The sequence below is a fragment of the Lissotriton helveticus genome, chromosome 4_1, assembly GCF_964261635.1.
Source record: "Lissotriton helveticus chromosome 4_1, aLisHel1.1, whole genome shotgun sequence".
Classification (NCBI taxonomy): domain Eukaryota; kingdom Metazoa; phylum Chordata; class Amphibia; order Caudata; family Salamandridae; genus Lissotriton; species Lissotriton helveticus.
Genome location: NC_136063.1, coordinates 1,215,813,696 through 1,215,834,979, shown reverse-complemented (window position 1 = coordinate 1,215,834,979; position 21,284 = coordinate 1,215,813,696). Strand labels below are relative to the sequence as shown.

At 43.4% G+C, this 21,284-nt stretch overlaps 1 protein-coding gene across 3 annotated transcripts in view; it reads left to right on the top strand.

The window, feature by feature from the left end:
* The window catches only part of EXOC3 (exocyst complex component 3), a 175,298-nt gene that overhangs the window by 102,039 nt on the left and 51,975 nt on the right, over nt 1-21,284 (top strand). For all 3 annotated transcript variants that reach the window (XM_078687789.1, XM_078687790.1, XM_078687791.1), the window contains one exon: nt 10,662-10,784. In XM_078687789.1, coding sequence (XP_078543915.1) covers nt 10,662-10,784 — 123 coding nt within the window. The remainder of the gene's footprint in view (nt 1-10,661; nt 10,785-21,284) is intronic.

The following is a 21,284-nucleotide window of genomic DNA, read 5'->3' as shown; positions in this document are numbered from 1 at the left end:
GAGGGTGTGCCAACCTTTGCCAGCTCCACCCCTCAGTTGGAGGAGGCGAGGTGAAGCACGACCTGGGCTCCGGCCATCTTGTAGATGGGGAGCCCTGCCCAATCCCAGCTAGGCTCCTGCCCCCCTCCCACAGGAGAGGAGCAGGTTAGGGGTGTCCTCACCCCAGGACAGGGACCCATTGGTCCCTGCCCTTGCCCTACCTGTAACACCCCTAAATGTAGTATTTAGGGGCTCCCTGAACCTTCCTTCTTCAGATCCCGATATCAAAAGAAGAAAGAAGATCAAGAAGAAGAAGACCCGCCGCGCAGCTGCTAACAGGACAACAACAACTGACTTGGCCTCAGCCCTACCGGCCTGTTGATCCTGGAACCTGCTCCTGCCTAATCCCGGCGACCTCCGCGGACAGCAACCTTGGGCCACCCATAGGACCTGCCTGCCTTGACCCTCTCGAAGTTCGGGACTCCCATCAACAGAGGCTCTGCTGCAACAACCCACCTGGTGCTCACCAGGAAGCTCCGGACCAGCCCACTCTGCACCAGCCGATCCCGGGCCGGGCCAACCCGGACCAAGACCACGAGGACGACCCCCCCGGCGACTGGGACCCGAAGTCCAGTACCCAAAGACCCTCCTCGAAGAACCAGCCGACGCCTGCAGACTCAGAACCAGGGGCCACCCCAACCACGACCAGCCGAGGGTAAGCTTTTCCGACCCCCAAAGACACCCCTGCACCCGGCGCCCTGCGGCCCCCTGTGCCTCCCTTTGGGGTACCTACCTGTGCTCCAAGATCCCAACTTACCTCTCGAAGTGCTGGTCGCCCCTGGAGAGTCACCGTCCCCGAGCCTGCAGCCTTTGTTCCTTTTTCAAGATCCTCATTGGATAACATTGAGCGGCCGACGGCTCAAAAGCACCCTGCACCCAGCGGCCCAAGTGCCGCTGGCTGTGACCTCTTTGTCCTATCTTACTTCCCCCCTTGCCTTGAGCAAGTGACCAGGAGCCCAGCTCCCAGCGCCACGTGGCCTGCTAGCCAGCAGCCACCAACCGAAGGCCCCCTTACCCTCATTGGATAACATTGGGCCTACCTACCTCTGCACCTGGCCGCCCCTGTGCCGCTGGGACTGAACTAACTGTACTCACCTGACCCTGGGGGACCCCTGAGTCTACGCCCAGAACCCTAACCTCACCAACCAAGTACTCACATGGAAACCGGTAATTCACTTACCTGCCATTGGATAACATTGACCCATTTGGACTCGAAAATTTTCCAAGTGTGAAGTTTTGAAAACTGAAAATATTCCTATAAAATCTGCCAAAGCCCGAATTCGAAAATACTCACCTGTGATCAGGAGAGAAGCCAGTGCTGTACCTTTCAGCCCAGCACTGAACCGCAAAAGTAATCCATAGTGGGTTTACTAGTAACCTGTATTTTCTCCATAGGAACCTATTGTCTGCTTTTCTATGAAATTTCTTCCAAGTGTCTACTTTTGAAAACTGCAAATATTCTTTAAAAATCGTAGGAAATACTGAAACGCAATTACCTACCTGTTTTGAGTTAAGCCCCCAGTGCTGGCCCTAGGAGACTAGTGCTGGGTTACGAAAGTAACGCGATCGTACTTTACCTATAACCTGAATTTCCTCCCATTGAATAACATTGTGAGAATCACCTCGAAAAGTTTAAGTGTGAACTTTTAAAACAGCTTTATATTCAGTAAAATTCATCACTGTAACTAAAACGTTTTTGCTAATCTGGTTTCAGTTTAGACCCCAAGACTGAATCTAAGATCTAGTCCTGGAACTACCAAAGTAATCCATAAAGTAATCTACTGTACTTTCCAATGAAAACCCATTGAGCTCAATGCTAGAGTGTGTTTCAGAACTGTGTTGCTTATTAGCTATCCTGTAATTATTGTGTGTACAAGCTTATTGCTCCTCTGCAAAGTATTTACATGAGAGTACTCGTAATTTGAAAAGTATATTTTTATAGCTGTTGGTTCTAAAAATAAAACAACTATATCTGAGGATATAATAACAATTGGCCTGGAGTTCAGTTCTTGAGTGTGTGAAACCTTTTGCTGACTAGGTGTGTACACCAAATGCTTTACACTGTCCTCTGGTACTGCCTTACTGCTCGACCAAGCTACCACTTTAGAGAGTAAGGTCAGTTCTGACTTTAACCTCTGTTATACCTTTGGGGTTTGTGGACTCTATACACACTGTACTGCCTTATTGTCCAGTATATGTAGAGCCACTTTCTCACACCTGTGTCCTAACTCCGCCAATAAAGAAAGTGGGTCCAAAGGAGAAAGAACCAGGCCAGATGGAGTAGGTCCAGGCAGTGTGCACGGAGGCAGGCTCTGTCGGTCCGGAGGTGGGACAGGGCAGGCAGAATAGCTCCAGAGAAGGGCGAGCAGAACTGGACCAGGGCGAGCAGATCCGGACCAGCAGATCCTCCTGAGCAGGGAGACTGCGCGATACACAATCAGAACGTAGTGTTCAACTTTTGGGGTGCCAAGGGGAAACTTTAGGATTTAGGGTGGGTGTGGTTTTTAGGGTGCCAGGGAGTAATTTTAAGGTTCAGGTTTGGTTAGGGATTGGGGTGTCAGGGGCATAATTTTAGGGTTCAGGGCGGGTATGAGTTTTGGGGGGCAGGGGTAATTTTAGGGTTCAGGGTGGGTATGGGTTTTGGGGTGCTAGGGGGTAATTTTAGGGACTAGTGCAGGTATGGATTTTGGGGTTCCACAAAAGAAAGAGATGGCTGTGGCACAACAACCCTATGGTGTATTAGATCATATGTGGCCTGCTTCCTGCCCCGATGGCTCCTCCTACACCCTAGTGTTTCTTGTTCCCCACCTGGCACACATCATGTTGGAGGATGGTGATAACTTTAACATTTTGCCCCCCTCCCCCCCCCCTCTGGAAAAATGTCTGCGGACGCCCATGGTGCTCATGACTAGTTTGGTCGGCCAAACAATCAGGGCACTCAGAGTGGGCAAGCTACTCCTCCCAACCTACCCACCTGCCCCCAACCGGGCATACCCTCCTGTTTGCCTCTAAACAAGCATACTCTTCTGCTTTCTTGCAGCACGAGAAGTAGAAACATAAAATGGTATTTAAAATACCATTTTATGTTTCTGCTTCTCGCACTGCGAAAATGCAGTGGGGTGACGCTCCTCCGCCCTAATGGAGGAGCCGCCCCAGCCTTATTTAATGTTTCTACATAATGATGTCCTTCTAGAGGTAAAAGTAGGAATAGTTCTTCCTGAGATTGGCTGGACAAGCCCTGCTCACCAAAATAAAGCTATTAACTGGGCCACCTTCAACAAGGTGGTTATCATTACAGAACATTTCTAAGGATGCCAAAATGATGAGACAGCTGCGTTCCACGGCGCTCCTGTGTGCTGCCACCTTATAGCAGCTGCAACAAGACCAACTGGATTACATTTTCCTTGTGTGGGTCCATCCCACACAAGGTCTATTCATCACTAGCAAAAACAAGAAATGCCAGTACTATGTCAGTAACCATTTCCGGTGGAGTGCCTTTTCATTGACATAGTCAAACGTCTTTGCATTTGCCTTTCCTGCTTTCTCTGATCCTCATAGTGCTGAGAGAGGCAAAAACTGATTACTGTTCCCGGATACTCATTGCCCTGGTGTGGTCCACCAGTACTGGTAGAGCGACCTCTTGAGGATGTTTGTGCATCCAGGAATCCAACTGAAGGTCCTCTCTAGACACAGTGGAGAGATCTTTCATCATGATCTTCAGTCACTGAGCCTGAAAGTCTTGTACCTGACCACCTAAAGTATGGCTATTTGGACATCCAAGCAGACTACAGAAACATTCTGATGCAAGCACGCACATCCACAACAGCGAACACCTACAGTCCCAATCGCAGTGTTTCTACAAATCTCCATACAGCTGCATGAAGTGCTTACTTTATTTCTGGAACTGGCCAAAAGTGGCCTGATGTACTTTTTCTGTGCGATACCCTCTCGCAGCAGTTTCAGGGTTCAGGAAGACAAAAGACACTGCATCATCTTTATTTTTACAAAGGTTCATAAATACGTTCATAAAAAGGGCTTTTTGGTCCTTCTGAGCTGTAAGCTGCCCTCCAGTGCCATGGGAGATGAGTACTGTACTGAGTCAACTCATTCTGCCTCCCTTGGAAACGATACACAAGACTGACCTGAAATGAATTTAATGGAAAATCCTGCCGTTGCTTACCCAGCAGGAAAACAAGGGCAGCTGTAGGCATTTACTAAAAAAAGAGCCCTTACTACAATTTACCTAAAGCAAAGTAATTTTACAGACGAATCCAAAGTTCATACTTCTTTTTTTTCCCTAATCCGACAAATTCTGTACAGAGATGTTTGTACCTCCTGGATACTGTAGGAAATTAAATATTTGATTCAGTGGGTGAAGACCCTTCCAAAGGAAAAACTACAATCCCCTTCGGGGTGAACCACCAACATTCACTTAATTAACCTGTGCTTACCCTCTTGTAGCTTGGCACAAAAGCAGTCATACTTAGCTTATAGGCAAGGATTATTTATGCAGTACTCAAACAGCAATAAAGTGAAAACACAACATAAGAAAAATCCCACACCAATTTAGAAACTTAAATTCAAAATTTACCGTTGGAGGGTTTGGCAATGCAATTCATTTCAATGCAGTTATTAGGTTTAATAAGGTAACTCAGTGTTATCCTGTGGTAGCGATAGGCCTTGCAATAATGAAAGAAGTCTTTAGGAGTTTTTGACTACCTGGGCATTTAAAACTTAAACTCACATGTCCTACTTCTTAAATACAATACATCCTGCCCTATAAGCGGTCTGTGCCTACTTTAAGGGCAACTTGGATGTATTATAAAGGAAGGTTTTGGCCTGGAAAAAGGTTTATTTTGTCAGATTGAAATGGCATTTTAAAACTTCAAAATAGGTTGCAGTGCCAGGCCTGAGACACGTTTTAAAAGGCTACTTGGTGTGTGGCACAATGAGTGCTGCAGGCCCACTAGTAGCAGCTAATTTACAAGCCTTGGGTTCATGGAGTATACCATCTACTAGGCGATTACATGTAAATTAAATCTGCCAGTTAAATGTAGGCCAACTGTACCTTGTTTAAGGGAGAGAGCATTCTAGCACTGGGTAGCAGTAATAAGGTGCACAAAGTCAAAAAGCCATGTAAAACAAGAAATCAGCAAAACAGGAGGGGTGAAAGAAAAAAGTGTGAGGGCAACTCTGCAAAGATTACCAGGTTCAATAGATATTGACAGGAGAATCAAATTCTTCTTGGACAAGATGGGACTTGCACACTTTGAATCAGCTGCTTGTTTCCTTTAGCCCTCTAGAAACAAGCCAGCCGATGTCCAAACAGGGGATTGCACACTTGTTGTCAGCTTGTATCATCCTCTGCCACAACAAAGCAAAGCAACCGCTACTGGGCAGAGTGAGGCCGCATTCCGCCAGAAGCATGGGTACAACTGCTGCACTGTACGCTGAAGTGCCTTTGCATGACATCAGCCATGCAATCATGGAGAATAGTCACAAGTTCACCAATGACTACTGCCTTGATGTGAACTCAGCAGCTTATTGTAGTGGAGCACACAATGTCCAGTGTAATCTCTTCCAAGAAAGTTGAGCCAGCTCTGCACTTTAGTCAAATTTTATGTACTGCTTGCTATTCTTATTCAAGCATGTGAGTATATGGAAGATCCAGTGCTGAATGAGAAGTTATTTACATGCGTTGGCATCTTTCATATATTTACATGTAACCCTCGCTCCTCCTTTTTCAGAGGTTCACCTCTACCATATGTACTTCTCACACTTGTACTATGAAATTTGAGCTATGGTGGCCTGTAGGGGGAGTAAGTGTGCTCAGCACTTTCTCCTAATTGGCTGAAGTTTGGGTGGGTTCAAATGAGGTAGATATGCTACTAAACAAACACTTGTTGAGGCCCATGCCATTTTAAGTCTATATATTATTAAAGTTTGCGGGGAGTCCCAACCTGGCGACTGGGAACGATTCAAGTATGTGATTACATAAAATCTAACCCTGTAGAACTGGAATTACAGCTAAGTAACTAATTTCTTCCTTGCCACTTGCATATACCTTAACATGCTATCTCACCCGGCACTGCTGCCTGGGCACTTTCTTTGAACACTGCACCACAAGATTACCTGAAGCATTTCATATATTTGACTCTATAATATAATGGTGGCTATATCAATCTGCCTACAGAAGTATTTATTTCTCTTATAACTTGAAAGATTATTTGGGTGAACTAGACTTTCTTTGGATCACTCTGGTGTTTTGGTTCAAAGAGCATTCAGCACTTTACATTTTTATTTATTAAAATTAATTTATTTCTTGTCTTTGTAACTTCACTGATTATTAACCTAACATTCCTCGTCAACTATTATTGTGGATCCATCTTCTGATCAGGATTATTTGACCGGGAACTGAATCTGGCTTCCATCTAGTCCTACCTGATTGTGGTGACCAGCCTGAAATGATGTCTTGGTTAAATCCACTAGGCCTTATGATGCAAGGGTAAAGAAAGCTTAATTACTTCTCTTGAAATTAGAGTTTGATCCTTGCCCAATTCTCTCTTTCCAAGTTTGGAAAAAGGAGTAATAATTTGTTTGGCATTTACCCTCTGTGCCTATCTAATGCCCCATGACACTTATTAAGGTATGAGGAAAAATTTGAAAAAATAAAGATTTTACGGTTTCCACTCAGATGCTGTATTTTTGTTTGTCTCATCTGGAATTCCGGTGGTCTACTTGGCTTCTTTCATAGGTTGTCCTTATGCTACTCTCTGGCTTTATATGTTGAAAGTAGGGTAGGATAAAACACTTAGCCCCCTTCCTCTCACTCCCATTTATATTTCATGTACATCTTTGAGTGGGTAAAGCACCTTCACCCCGCATCCGTGACCCCGCATGCTGTCACAACGCGGTCGTTATAACGACCGTGCTGTAACAACGCAAACCATTACTCTGCAAGTCGTTACAACGACTTGCGGAGGGGGGAGAAAGTGTTGGATTTAAAATCCAACACCTTCCCTAAAGTCCGCAAAGACTGAAGTTGGAATAGTAAATTTTACCAATCCAACATCCAGCGCCCCCCTCCTCTGCAAGTCGTTGTAACGACTTGCAGAGTAATGGATCTCACAGTTGTGACAGATGCGTCACTCCTGGGGTAGGACGGCCATCTGTGAGAGGTGGAATTCAGGGGACACTTGTCTCTGTCAGAGCCGGGGCTCCACATCAGTTTGTTGGAGCTTCAGGGGATCCGGTTGGCATTTAAAGCATTTCTTCCCTCTTTCAAAGGGGAAGTTAATGCAGGTATTCACAGATCCTGCCCCCTTTTATTTATTTTTCACTTTTTTTCTGGAACACTTCTTCAGGCCGAGTCCCAAGATGGCAGCCTACACTTCCTGGTTGAAGTGTTGGCAGCCTATCAAATGTTAGTAGGATCCACGAGTCCACTGCAAGGACTTGCGTCCCTAGATGTATATTTTTGGAAGTTAGATATCTCAAAAAAAGACTGAATGAATTTACACCAAATCCCAAAAAGCACGTTTCTGGACCAACATCTAGCTTTCTGCCAAATTTGATGTAATTCCATTCAGCAGTTCAGGCTGTAGTTGTGTTCCAAAAAATGAAAAATCCCCATAGATATAACATGTGGAAAACAAGTTTTGGGAACCCCAGTTTTTCTCGGCACCCGCATGATGGATCACCCCGAAACTTTCAACACAGCAGCTGAGCCAAAGTTATTGGCAAAACAAATATATATATATATATATATATATATATATATATATATATATATATATATATATATATATATATATATATATATATATTCAAATCGGAGTTCGCCAATCCCCCAGCCTCTTAAATGGTGGCGGGCTCGAGCGGGGAAGCGACCCCCAATATTACATACACCAGCCTTTTTTCTCCAAAAGAAAGCCAACTCGAGCCCAGATTCTGAAGTGTGTTGTTTATTTTAACACAAAGGCAAACGTACACCCGACGCGTTTCAGTGCTCACGCACCTTAGTCATTGGATTAGCACAGTGCTATCCACACTGAGTTGTAAAATGACCATCCAAGCCAACCTGAAATTAATAAAAGTAATCCCTGACACGTGTTTTGCTATCATTATAGCTCTTCAGAGAGGTTTAGCTCTGCAAACGTGCCTCCTGGTGCACTGCCAGTTAGGGGATGAAGTCCTCTTGTCTCTAGAAGGTCCTTGAGGGCCAACAAGCCCTCCTGCTGCCTCCAGCAATGCCCACACAGGGGGACTGCTGGGTATCCAAGAACCTACCCTGAGTTGGATTGCCTCCTTCCTCTCCAGCAGGACACGAGTCAGACTCTCCACTTTCACCTTTGACCACAAGAAGCTTCTCTGCAGAGTCTCCCAGGGCTCCTTCTTCAGCCCAGCCCTGTTAAACTTATGCATGGCACCTCTTGCCCACATCATTAGAATCACACAAAGACTCCATCCAAAAATACTGCTGCCAGACTCATTCTAGACTTCCCTAGAAGTGCCGATATCACTCCCTACCTCAATCGTACTGGCTTCCCATCCAGAAACGTTGCAAATTCAAGCTGCTTCTCCACACCTGCAAAGCTTTCCACAACACATGCCCAGTGTACCACAATGACTGTCTCCAACTCTACCAATCCTCCAGACAGCTACACTATACCTCTCTCTCTCTCAGGTGAATCCCTGGTGTTTGCAAAAGCAAGCCAAAATTGGAACGAACAGCAGAATTGCCACTCCACTCCTCAACTTACCCAAGAAATTGAACACCTGGATAATGAACTTGTAGCCCTGCCTTGCCTCCACTCCTAATCCAGTGCCTGGAGACCCTCAAGGTGATAGGCTATACCATACAAATCTACACAACATTTCAAATTCTACCCATAGCGGACCATTAGAGGTTTTTGATCAGAATTGTTTGCTGTTGGCGGGTTATTCTGCTTTATTTGTGTATTCTGCACTTTTGAATTGCACATTTTGTATGCACTTAATTACACTCCATGGAATGCCATTTTACAGCTCTATGACTGATTGTTATTGTACTTTAATGATTTTATTTAAAATCAAATAATGTTTTTTTCCCACTGAACTGAAATCCCTGTCCAATGTATAATATAATCGTCACTGTGAGCGACTGTGGCAAGGAACTCTAATTGGAGACAAGAATGGCAGTTGGGAAGAATGGCAAATGGAGAGAACATAACCTAAATAGAGTGCCACATTATCCTGAAGATGAGTATCTTGTTGGAGTAAACTTGAAGAAAAGCAACTTGTGAGGTCTGTGGGAGAAATGCATAAAACAAACTTCATTTGGGTTTTTGGTCCTTAAGAGTAAGGTAGTTCTTGAGATCCATTCAAACCCAGACGCCAGATATGATCCCCAGAAGAACATGTAAGAAAGGGAAGAAAAGAGATCGGATTTTGGAAGGACAATTTAATTTTGTGATAACAAAGTGTTTTCTGGGCATCTCATTGTGATGGTTAAAAACCTATTCCTCTCTACAGAGTGCCCCAGTTCTTCATGTCTGAGAGGGTTTTGGCGGACTGGGGAATGTAAGCTGGTGACCGCCCCCCCAGCCCTGGATTACCTTTTTATGGGGATTCATCTACATGGATGATACCTCAAGGTTATGTACGAAAAGTCTGTATATTACTGCTGGTCTTGGCTGTTCAGTGTCTAGGATGTGGCAAAATTCTGCTTATGTAACTTCAATGTGTTTGCTCCTGGGCCAGGCTTGGTTCTTGGTCTGTCTGTTGATATTGTTTCATGTTTTAAAATCAGTAAAGCTATGTAAAAAACACAGAATGGTGTTTTGGAATACTTGTGTGACATATTTAGTTTTTTTTTTAAACATATGTTTATTAGCATTTCGAAACAACGAGTCATGGATACTGAAATGCAGCATCTCTTTAGACATAAAATGAACATTGCTGCACGTCAGCTTATAACAGACAACACAAAAACGTATGATACCCAGTGAGTCAGCCAACCCATTCTCGTACATACCATGAGTAGTATCAAGTACCCCTAATTAGAGTGATAGTAGTATCTGAGCTGGTTATCATTGGCCATCCCTGACCCAACACATTGAATATCCGTCTTATCACTGCGTCCCAGGTCTGTCACCACACCATCTAGCCAAAGTACCCTAATACATTCGAGGTATACACAAATCTGAGCGTTGCCCACAGTATTGTGCAATAGAATATCTATGAGGGAAAACAGTACATCAAAATCTATAAACAAGCAAAACAGTCAAAAACAAACCAAAACATACTGTCTCAGGGGTAATCATCTGGACCAGTGTGGCACAGTCAGAGTACTCAAACTAACCCCTCCAGGGGCTTAATCAATCATCCACTCGGGGGGGACTGGACCTGGGGGCAGACGGCCGTGTCCCTATCCAAACCTCCATCTGGCCGGCAGGAGTAGCGGCAGAGTACGTGGGGTGTAAGGGCTGTAACCTACATGTACATTGTGTGACACATAGTATTAATATATTCACATTCCTGTGCTGGAAAACACTTCTTGCATGCAAATAATGCGTTTCACGATGGACTGTAATAGAGAGTAGATATGTGCACGTTTTGATTTCTTCTTTTTGTATTTATAGCAACATCTGAGTGACCTGATGACGAGGAAATGGCTAGCAGGAACAAATTCTGTGGATACAATCTGTGTCACTGTCGAGGATTATTTTAATGACTTTGCAAAAATTAAACCACCCTACAAAAAGGTAACTTTAAGATCTGTGCTTATTATTTGCATGTAGGTTTTGAGCACCAAACTCTGAGTTTCTTCTTCACTATTGTATCAGTTGGCAGCCAAGAATGCATGTATATGCCCATTGCTTCCACTTTTTATATTATCATCATCAAAGCATCTTTATTCGATTCACAGAATCATCAAAGCGTCATTAAAATACTAAAAAACATTGTTAAAAAAGCAGATACAGTACATGAATCCTCTTGTTAATTACAGTACAGTACATTAATCCTCTTATTATTTACAGTTCCCACCCAAAAAAAATGTAATGGTACACTGTATTTACACAATTCAGGTCTTCAGTTAAATCTATCGCGACAAATTGATTCCCAAATTACAATGTTATAATTTTTTTTTTAGTGATGTGTTCCATAAAGTGCGGAGTGCAAATTCATCGAGGCTTCTTTAACGGTACATGATTCAGAAATTAAAAGTGCTTCAATAATATCGCAGGCTACATTAAAACAGGGACTCTAAAATATTTGTATCCAAAAAATGCACATTTTAAACGACCTAATACCTAATCACTAAAATCAAGGGTCAACCCCAATAAAAGAAGTATAATAAAAATGTACCCCTTTCTTCCTACTCATAAAATTGATAGCCAGTAAAAATCTATTGACACCAAACACAATGAGCTTGGAACCATCAGTTTTTTAAATACGCAACATATCAATGTGTTTTCTAACGCGCAAACTCCTGCCCAGAGGTTTTATCCATTTTCTTCTAGGATTTGCATATATAGGGCAGAAGAATAAGACGTGTGTGATGTCCTCCTTGGCTCCTAAATGGCATTGGGTACACTTACAATCTTTTTCCTCATCATGTGGCATTCCCCATTTGGATGTGGAAGCCTTTATCTGGAGAATTCCATATCTGAATTTCAGATATAATATTTTTGCTAGTTGGGGTTCAAAACAAGGAGTCGTTTTAAACATCAGGTATTGGGTTGTAAGAGTTCCAGATGTGCAATTTAAAGTGACTCTTTGCCAGATTAAATTCCAGTAAATGGTTTTGATTTCCCGCTTTGAGTCCGGCGTCAATAGACTCGGGTGTTCCCAGAATCTGCTCAGGCCTAAATCCAAAAACCATTTACGGTTATGAGCCAACCAAGGAAAAGTAACATGAATGTCAAGTGTCAATAGTTTACTCAATGTTTGTCTGTGGGTTTGTAATTCCTCGGTGGTCCAGATTCTGACCCAGTATGCCAGAGTCATCCAGATTGCCTTATGTTCGATTAGTTTTATACCCAGATCATACATTAAGGGGATCACAGGTGTATTTTTGGGAAGGGCAATTAACTTTCTTAAGACCTTATTTTCCCCCAGAATTAGAGGGGAGAGTGATCCCCCCACAACCATACAAAGCTGGGCCCTAGACCTTTAAACTTCTAAGGCTGGTGTCACAGCCTTTGTCATAGTTGCATGAAGTTTCTTTATAACTGGTGCTGAGTTTTGCATTAAGATAGATTTTGATTTCTTAATCTGTGGGTTCCATGAGAGTTTCGAGTCAATGGTTACCCCATGGTAGACAAAACTAGAAACACGCTCTAGAATCACTCCATTCAGCATTATGTAATTTTTGAAGCATTTATGGGGCCTTATGGAAATATATTTAGTTTTAACTGGGTTTACTTCCAAGACTTTCGACTTACAATATTCATCAAGCTTGTTTAAAAGATTTTGCAGGCGCTTTGGGGTTTGCGACAACAAGATTGTGTTGTCTGCAAATGTTAATGCACAGATATGAGTCCCTTCTAGTTTGGGGGAATCATGTTGGGATTTTTGGAGGAACTGAACCATGTCATTAACATAAATAAAGAAACCGAGTTGGCGCCAGGACACAGCCCTGGCGCACGCCTCTCTTAACTGGTATCTCATCTGTGAGTTCTCCCCCTTTGCCCCAACGGACGTTTGCAAAATTGCCCTCATGAATCCTCATCAGCTGGACTAGAATCTCCTTTGGTACCCCCTGCTGCAACAAGTTTGTCCATAATAAGTCTCTAGGGATTGAGTCAAATACAGCCTTTAAATCGATAAAGGCAACATATAAATGACCAGATCTCAACTTTGTATATTTCCAGGCTATAGTTACAAGCCTAAACACTTGATCTATAGTACTGGTTTTCCTTCTAAAACCCGCTTGGCATGGGGAAAGTACATCTTTTTCATTCATCCAGTCATTCAGCTTGTCTAAGATTTGCTTGGCATAAACCTTTTGCATTATGTCTATCTGACTAATAGGTCTGTAGTTAGCGGGATCGTCCCCACTACCCTTCTTATGTATCGGGACGATCTCCGCTTCCTTCCAGGATTCTGGAATGGGCTGCCCTCTGGCAATTGCATTACATAAGAGATTTATATACAGAGCCCACTCCTCAGGTGCATGTTTAAAAAGGTCCCCGGGTATCTTATCGGGGCCTGGGGCTTTCGATGACTTGATAGCAACCATAGCAAATGTGGTATCTTCTATGCTGAAGTGTAATGGTACAATCTCATTTGAGGTCAAAAGCTCCTCAATACTACATGTGGAATCTCTAACCATTGTGATTGGAGGGGCATATAAATTAGCAAAATGTATTTGCCATGTGCAAGGATCTAAATTATAGTCTTGAACCGGATTAGTTACTTTGCTACCATGGGCAATAATCTGCCAGAACAGGAACTGGTCACCTGCCTTTGAAGCTATTATCAAGTCCTCCCAACTAGCATCCTCCCAATTTCTGCGGGCTATTTTCAAGATTTTATTATATGCATTTCTTTCATGTCTAATAAGGACTATATCTTTGGTTTGTAAGGCCCTGATCAGGCGTTCTTTAGCCACTGCACATTCTTTGTTGAACCATGGATTGGACAGCCTCATCTTATTCCTATGATTAGTCTTCCCAGACTGGGATTTAGTTGGGTCATGTTTTATGTTTTCAAACAGCTTCTGATGGATCTGTATTATAGGTATGACATCACAGCATGCTTTTAAACAAGCATTTGCAATGCAGTAGGCCTCGCATTTACACGAGTTTGAGCTATTGACATTACAAATGACAATGCCTTTTATTTTTGTTTTTAAAACCTAAATAAAAGGCATTGTCATTTACAATGCCAATAGCTTAAACTTGCGTAAATGCGAGACCTATTGCATTGCAAATGCTTCTTTCCCTTGTTTCTTTCTCATTGTTTCTTGTTTCTAGGATGGAGGCAAGGTGAGTGAGAGGGAAAGACGCACATGTGGTGTGAGAGTGGGATGTGTGAAGGAGAGGCGCATAGTGTAAAGGGGAGAGGTGACGTGCATGCAGTGTGAGGAAGGGACGCCGTTCTGTGAAAAGCTCCGCGACACAACTCCTGTAAAAAGGGAATAAAGTAAATACATGTGCTGTGAGGAACGGGGGCCCGTGGTTTGAGGAAGGGACATGCTGTGAGGAAGAGGGACACAGAACAGTGGGTGTGGGAGGAAAGGGTGGTTGAGGGGCCCGCTACCTCTCTTGCACTTGGCCCCCTGCCCTCGTATAAGCCAGCCCTGTGCACCCAGTCTTAGGTCACCGGTCCAAACAACCCGGGCCAGGGCTATGGTTTATTTTATGTCTCTGGGACTTTGTACACCTATGGTGGCCACCTGTTCCCATCACTTTTAGGGCACTTCATGTGTGTGCAGACACTTGGTGCGAACATGATCCTTGCGGGTATCAGAGCACTTTACACATTTAGAGAGAGCAGAGGATAATAATAATCATATCATATTAATGATTAAGACGGGTCTGTAAACTAAAATCATATAATCATATGACAGCTTTAAGGCATAGCCTTCACTGACAGCCCTTGGAGCAAATGATCGCGTTAAGACTGCCTTACTCTTAAAATCTACCACAAACACCCCATCAGACTAATATAAAGCAATGGTATACACAAAGATCCTGGGATCCTCATCATTCTGCACTTCAGGTTCCCAGGATGGGTAAAGCCTGCAGGTGAGGGATGGCCAGTCATCTGTCAGTTGGAATGAAGTTCAATCCACCAAGTCCTTCCTTTTTAAGTCACTGCGGTGCTACCATTTTACTTGCGCTTCGTACATTTTGCTTTTGCACCACATTTTAAGTTGTGCAAGTGCCAGAAAGATATTTTTTCGAAGTTTGCACTATTTGGATAGGTTGAGTGAGGCTTGAAGGAGATGATGAAAGCAAGGTGTGGTAAGCGCAAGTGTGCATTGGGTGCAGCGGAGAGGGTGAGAAAGGAGACCATTGCACATGTAGTTAATTATCAACTTTAATGCAGAAAAAAAATCACATGCAGAGGAATTCAGGGTTCGCCCATTGGAGGCAAAGTTAGAACACCGAGTGAATTCTTTGTAGAGGGTGTAGCGCCTATTTCTGGCAGAAGCTCCTGTTTAAGTTCTGGAGACACATTTTTATGAGTTAACAGACATGGCAGGCATATTTGCGGGGTACCCATCACCCTGAGGACGTCTGAGAAACAACTGAAATTGTTTTCAAAGTCAATAGTACTAATTTTGTCATCCTCAGAAGGATGAAAGGCGGAGTGGTTCAACGGGATTCGAACCTGTGAATGTGACATTAAGTACAGATCCCTAGAGTAGATACATTTGCCCTCTGGGCTACCGTATCTGGGTGTTGTGGTCTCGGTGCTGTAATCATCATCTTTATATAGCAAAAATATTATGACGAGTTTTATGGACCACTTGCTGGTGCAAATGTTATCACTTTTTAGTGCTAAAATAACACATTTTCATGAACTCCAAGATCCCTTTTAAAAAAAAAAAAAAATCAAGAGCAAAGGGTGAGATGTCTATTCTGGGATTCTGACCCACTCCGCAAGGTAACACACAGATTGCAGCAGTTGGCACAAAACTCCCATACAAATCCAAGTGTATACGCACAGACACGTGACGTGCACTAATTAGAATAGAATTTGTTGCCAGAATTCGCCATTTCATGCCTTGCGTTATGAATGTTTTCAAAGTGCTATGTACATAAAATAAACTTTTAACATTTTTGCAAAAAAAATGTAACTTAGAAAAGCAAACTTGTTCTCCACTTGTTCCGGTCTCACCACGGTGTGTTTCCCTGTCTTTCATCTCTCCTGCTGTTTCTTGCATATGCTTACCAAGCAAGGAGAGGGATCAAACCAAGGAAGCAGCTTCAAGGGGCACAGAAAGCAGAGACAAATAAACGCAGTCTCACCCCGCTTGGATTTACTCGAGCGGACCGGAGGTCGGAACAATTGAAGCAAAGAAGGCTGGTCGCCAGCGGGGATGCGGGAGGGAGTCAGGGGGAGACGGGGGTTGTTGTGAGGGGGGCAAAAGTGAAACCCCTTTTACCCAGTGGCTGTTGCGCCCCCGAGTGCACTGATCTTCAACACAGGCACTGACGATCTAACTTATGTTATGATGATTCAAACCTATGAGTCGCTGATGCACCCACGCCTGTTGCAGGTGCAGTAACCACCTGAGCTACATTATCATATCCTGATCGCTGATTGGATATTCATTGACCGCTACAGCAGGTGCATTAACCGTAGATTTGTCTTGCCAGCGGAAACATTTACTCCACAGATGCAGCTGATAAGGTAACACAGTGGGTTATGTCTCTACAGTGGTACCCCGAGGCCTGAATGCAAACTCCGGGTTTCATCTTGTGGAGTGGATACATGAAAAAAGAAGAGCGCTGCGAAGCAGCGTGTCACTGTGGCGAGAATGAGGCTCGGAGTCCGGATTTTGGGCTCAGCAGAGGTGCAGCCTTGACAATAACTGGCCCATGATCACTGGGGTGTAGTTTACGTCTCTTATACATCACGGCCGGACTGAAAAACTAGGAACTAATATGCCAATGCCGCCCGCCGGCAATTTTATTTCAGAGCGGGCCGGCGAACTTGAGGGCACTGGGTCCCTGAGTGAGGGGGAGGGTCCTGCTGCATCATGCAGTCGGGAGACCGCGGTCCGGCGAGAGAGCCTGTCCTCCCCGGTATACAGTCTCACGCCGGGCCGGGCCGGCTCAGTAAGCATGGGGGCAGAGGAACTTTACATGAGCACAAGTTACATGATTACACATGGTCAAATTAACTTTTTAAGCATTTTACCCGTTTTTCGGTCTCTAGTTTCTCTAAGTTTCAGTTTCTGTCTTGGCTGTGGCGCGCGGCGGAAACGCCGTCGCCGTGAGCGTGCACATCGGCAGCTCAGACACTAAATTGGAGACTGACTCACGCGTGCGACCAAATCCCATGCGCGCGTGGCCAGCTCTTGTCGCTCCCTCTCCCATTCACAACGCTGGGCGCGTGGCCAGCTCTTGTCTCCCTTTGGCGGCTGAAACGATTACTATAGTTCTCTGCGAGAACGCGCTTCGCACGTCTCTAAGCCGACACCTAAAAAGGGGATAAAAGGTCACTAAAAATATTATATATATAAGTGAGTGGTTTTACTTGTTCCAGTATAGATGGCTATTTTACTGCCCTCCTGTTGTTGCTCACTATGGGCAGTATAGCCTCTGTGCCCAGTTCAGGTTGTATCGATTAGTGTAGCAGAAAATATTTTCCTGTGACATCTAAACACAGTGGGAAATGGTCACTTTCTCTTTAACATCAACTTTAAAGTCCTGTACATAGGCCCAGTGCGCTATACAATATAATCTATGCGGGATGAAGAAAGACCCCTCAAGAAGATATTTGGACATTCAAGATCTGAGGGGGATCTGCGATTACAAGACCTTAGTCCTTTCTCTATAGTGAAATTAAATAGTTGCATTGCAGGGACAGAACACCCTAAAGTCTTTTCTGTCCTAAGAAGCGGGATACCCATTGCTAGGGTTTCTTCCTCAAAATGGTGTCTACTCCTGAGAAAGGTTCATAGCAACAGTTAAAGTCGTCTCCAACTATAATGGGCCCATTTGATTAGTCAAGAGCTTCTTCTAAGTGATGTGTTAGTGGTGATTCTTTGAAACGCTCCCTTGGTCTTCTGTATATGTTAAAAAAAATACATCCAAGACTTATTTGGAAACTTTAATTTCAAACCCAAAATAACATCTGAATCAGTGGGTACAATTTCTATAGTTGCATTTACATGATTTTTTTTATCCAAATTAGAAGACCTCCTGATGGTCTTCCTTTGTGATTGTTGGGCCTCTATACTGAATGTTCTATAGCCTACTGTATGTAGTTACTCCCTCGCCCAAGTTTCTTGAAAAAGACAAAAACCAAAATTATCAATATAATCCTGCCAATCAGGTTCTTGGAGTTTTTTTGGAAGCCCAGCTATGGCTAAGAAACCATCTTCAGACAATCTGGTGTTGAGTATGTTGGCTTATTGGCAGGGTGGTCAAAAATAGTTATCAATTAAGCCCTTCTGACTCAGGAACATTAGTTACCTGGCTTCCATCAAGGTTGTGCCCTTCACGATATACATCCAAACTAAGTTGATCATCCAATTCAATTAATCTTGGGATATCATGAATCATGTTTGAAAGAAAACTATTATCTCATGCTTTTCCCACAGTGGTTTGGAAGGGGATCTATAAGCTAAACTGAAATCATATTTTCTGTAAATTCACATTATCTTTCTCAGTCATGTGAGAATGAAGTCCGACATTCTCAGTAAAACATGTACATCCAACAAGGACAGAGACTGTCAGTTGATTCCTTTGTGTTCTACTGCAGCCTCCTAGAGTGTTCTAAAGAACAACTAGAGCGCTAACAGTCCTACTTATTACAAAGGTATGGCACACCTGAAGCCATCTTGATTGGAATAAAGTGGTAACTCTTAAAACATTTAATTTAAAAAGGAACAAAATGAGGGGGGTTTATTTTGCCATAGAAAGTATGATTAGTGCTGCAGAAAGAAAAATTAGGGCACATTTTGAGTGACTTCTCAAATCCTCTTCTATTTCATTAAAAAATTCTGACATGCAGTCTCCCAAGATGGCCACCAGAGACAAAAGAGCTCAAATGTAGCCCAAACATCACCCAGATGTAGCCCAAGTATAGAATGTTCTAAAGAACAACTAGAGCGCTAACAGTCTTACTTATGACAAAAGTATGGCACACCAGAAGCCATCTTGATTGGAATGAAGTGGTAAGTCTGAAAACATTTAATTTAAAAAGGAACAACATGAGGGGGTTCATTTTGCCATAGAAAGTATGATTAGTGCTTCAGAAAGAAAAATTAGGGCACATTTTGAGTGACTTCTCAAATCCTCTTCTATTTCATTAAAAAAATTCTTACATGCAGACTGAAACATGCACTTTGAATACCAGCAGCAGACTTCCCTGGTGAGCAGTAGCTTTACTACAGTGATCTAATGAGCAACTAGAGTGCTAACATTCAGAATTTATGGCAAATGTGTGACACATCTGAATGCCTTCTTGATGGAACCAAAGTAAACAAGCATTGAAAATGCAATAGATCTCGCCCTCGTTTAAGTTAAAGCCATTCTGTTTGTAATGAGGTGGCATTTTAGCTTTGCTTTTATTAGTGTTTTTAAAACTTTCATGTACATAACATGCATATGTATGCATATATGTATATGTATGCATGCATTTATATTTGTATTTATATAGATATGCAGATTATATATGTTTATATATGTATGTATATAGATATATACACATACATAAATATAAATGCATATGCATATATATGCATATATATGTGCATATGTGTGCGTGTAGAGAGAGGTAGAGGTGTAGAGGTAGAGAGGTGGAGAGGTAGAGGTAGGGACTAGTAGAGAGAAGTAGAGAGAGGTAGAGAGTAGAGAGTGAGTAGTAGAGAGTAGTAGAGAGCAGTAGAGCGAGTAGCAGAGTGAGTAGTAGAGAGTAAGTAGTAGAGTGAGTAGTAGAGAGCAGTAGAGAGTGAGTAGTAGAGAGCAGTAGAGTGAGTAGTAGAGAGTAGTAAAGAGTGAGTAGTAGAGAGTAGTAAAGATTGAGTAGTAGAGAGTAGTAGAGAGTGAGTAGTAGAGAGTGAGTGGTAGAGAGTGAGTAGCAGAGAGAGAGAGTAGTAGAGAGAGTAGTAGAGAGAGTAGTAGAGAGAGTAGTAGAGAGAGTAGTAGAGAGTGCGTAGTAGAGAGTGCGTAGTAGAGAGTGCGTAGTAGAGAGTGCGTAGTAGAGAGTGAGTAGTAGAGAGTGAGTAGTAGAGTGTAGAGAGTAGTAGATAGTGAGTAGTAGGCAGTGAGCAGTAGAGAGAGAGTAGTAGAGAGTAGTAGAGAGTGAGTGGTAGAGAGTGAGTAGTAGAGAGTGAGTAGTAGAGAGCGAGTAGTAGAGAGTAGTAGATAGTGAGTAGTAGGGAGTGAGTAGTAGGGAGTGAGTAGTAGAGAGAGTAGTAGAGAGTAGTAGAGAATGAGTAGTAGAGAGTGAGTATTAGAGAGTAGTGGAGTAGTAGAGAGTAAGTAGTAGAGAATAGTGGAGAATATTCCAAAGTTTGGCACAGCACCACCTGCACAATAAGTCCAATCAAATCATATCACTTAGAGTCCTTATTGAAGCGCTGAATCTTGGTGTATATTCAAATGCTTTTATTTTCCTTAAGTTTATGTACCACAGCCAGCCGACTCGTTTCGTTCTGTACAACAGAACTTCTTCAGGGCGTTCTTATTTCCTTCAAGTTATGTCGGTATCCTGTTGTCATATAACTAGATATTTCTTCCAAATGTTAGACGAGACGCAAGTACATTCTTATTCAAAGTGACTAGGTATCAATTTTACCCACACAATTCGGGCAGACTTGACTAATTTATAGCATCCTCAAAGTCAGTCTTTCAAAAATTCCAAGTATAGGACATGATAATCCAAATCCAAATGTTTCTCAAGAAAAGTCATTTTCAATCGTTCGGAATATCGGCGTTTGGGCAGATGACCCAGGTACCCCCAGTATGCAAGGGGAATTAGTCCCCCCTCTGCAAACGTGCCAGTTGGCTGCGTTGCAGAGAGGTGTAAAAAGGGGCATAGCCTCATTACACCTCTGTGCAATGCAGCCCCCTGGCGCATACTTGAGGTTCCAGGTGGGCTAGTTGCCCCCCAGGGACCCCTAGTATGCAAGGGGAATTAGTTCCCCCTCTTCAAACATGCACGGGGGCTGCGTTGCAGAGAGGTGTAAAAAAGGGTGTGGCCTCATTACACCTCTCTGCAATGCAGCCCCCTGGCGCATACTGGAGGCTCCTGGTGGGCTAGTTGGCCCCCAGGGACCCCCAGGATGCAAGGGGAATTAGTTCCCCCTCTGCAAACACGCCCGGGGGCTGCGTTGCAGAGAGGTGTAAAAAGGGGCGTGGCTTCATTACACCTCTCTGCAATGCAGTCCCCTGGCGCATACTGGAGATTCCTGGTGGACTTTCAGGTCTTATATAGTTAGGAATTAGCATTTAAAAAAACTTTGAAATTCACTGATAAAACCTTAGGTTTCAGGCCTTATATAGTTAGGAATTAGCATTTAAAAAAGCTTGCAAATTCACTGAAAAAACCATAGGTTTCAGGCCTTATATAGT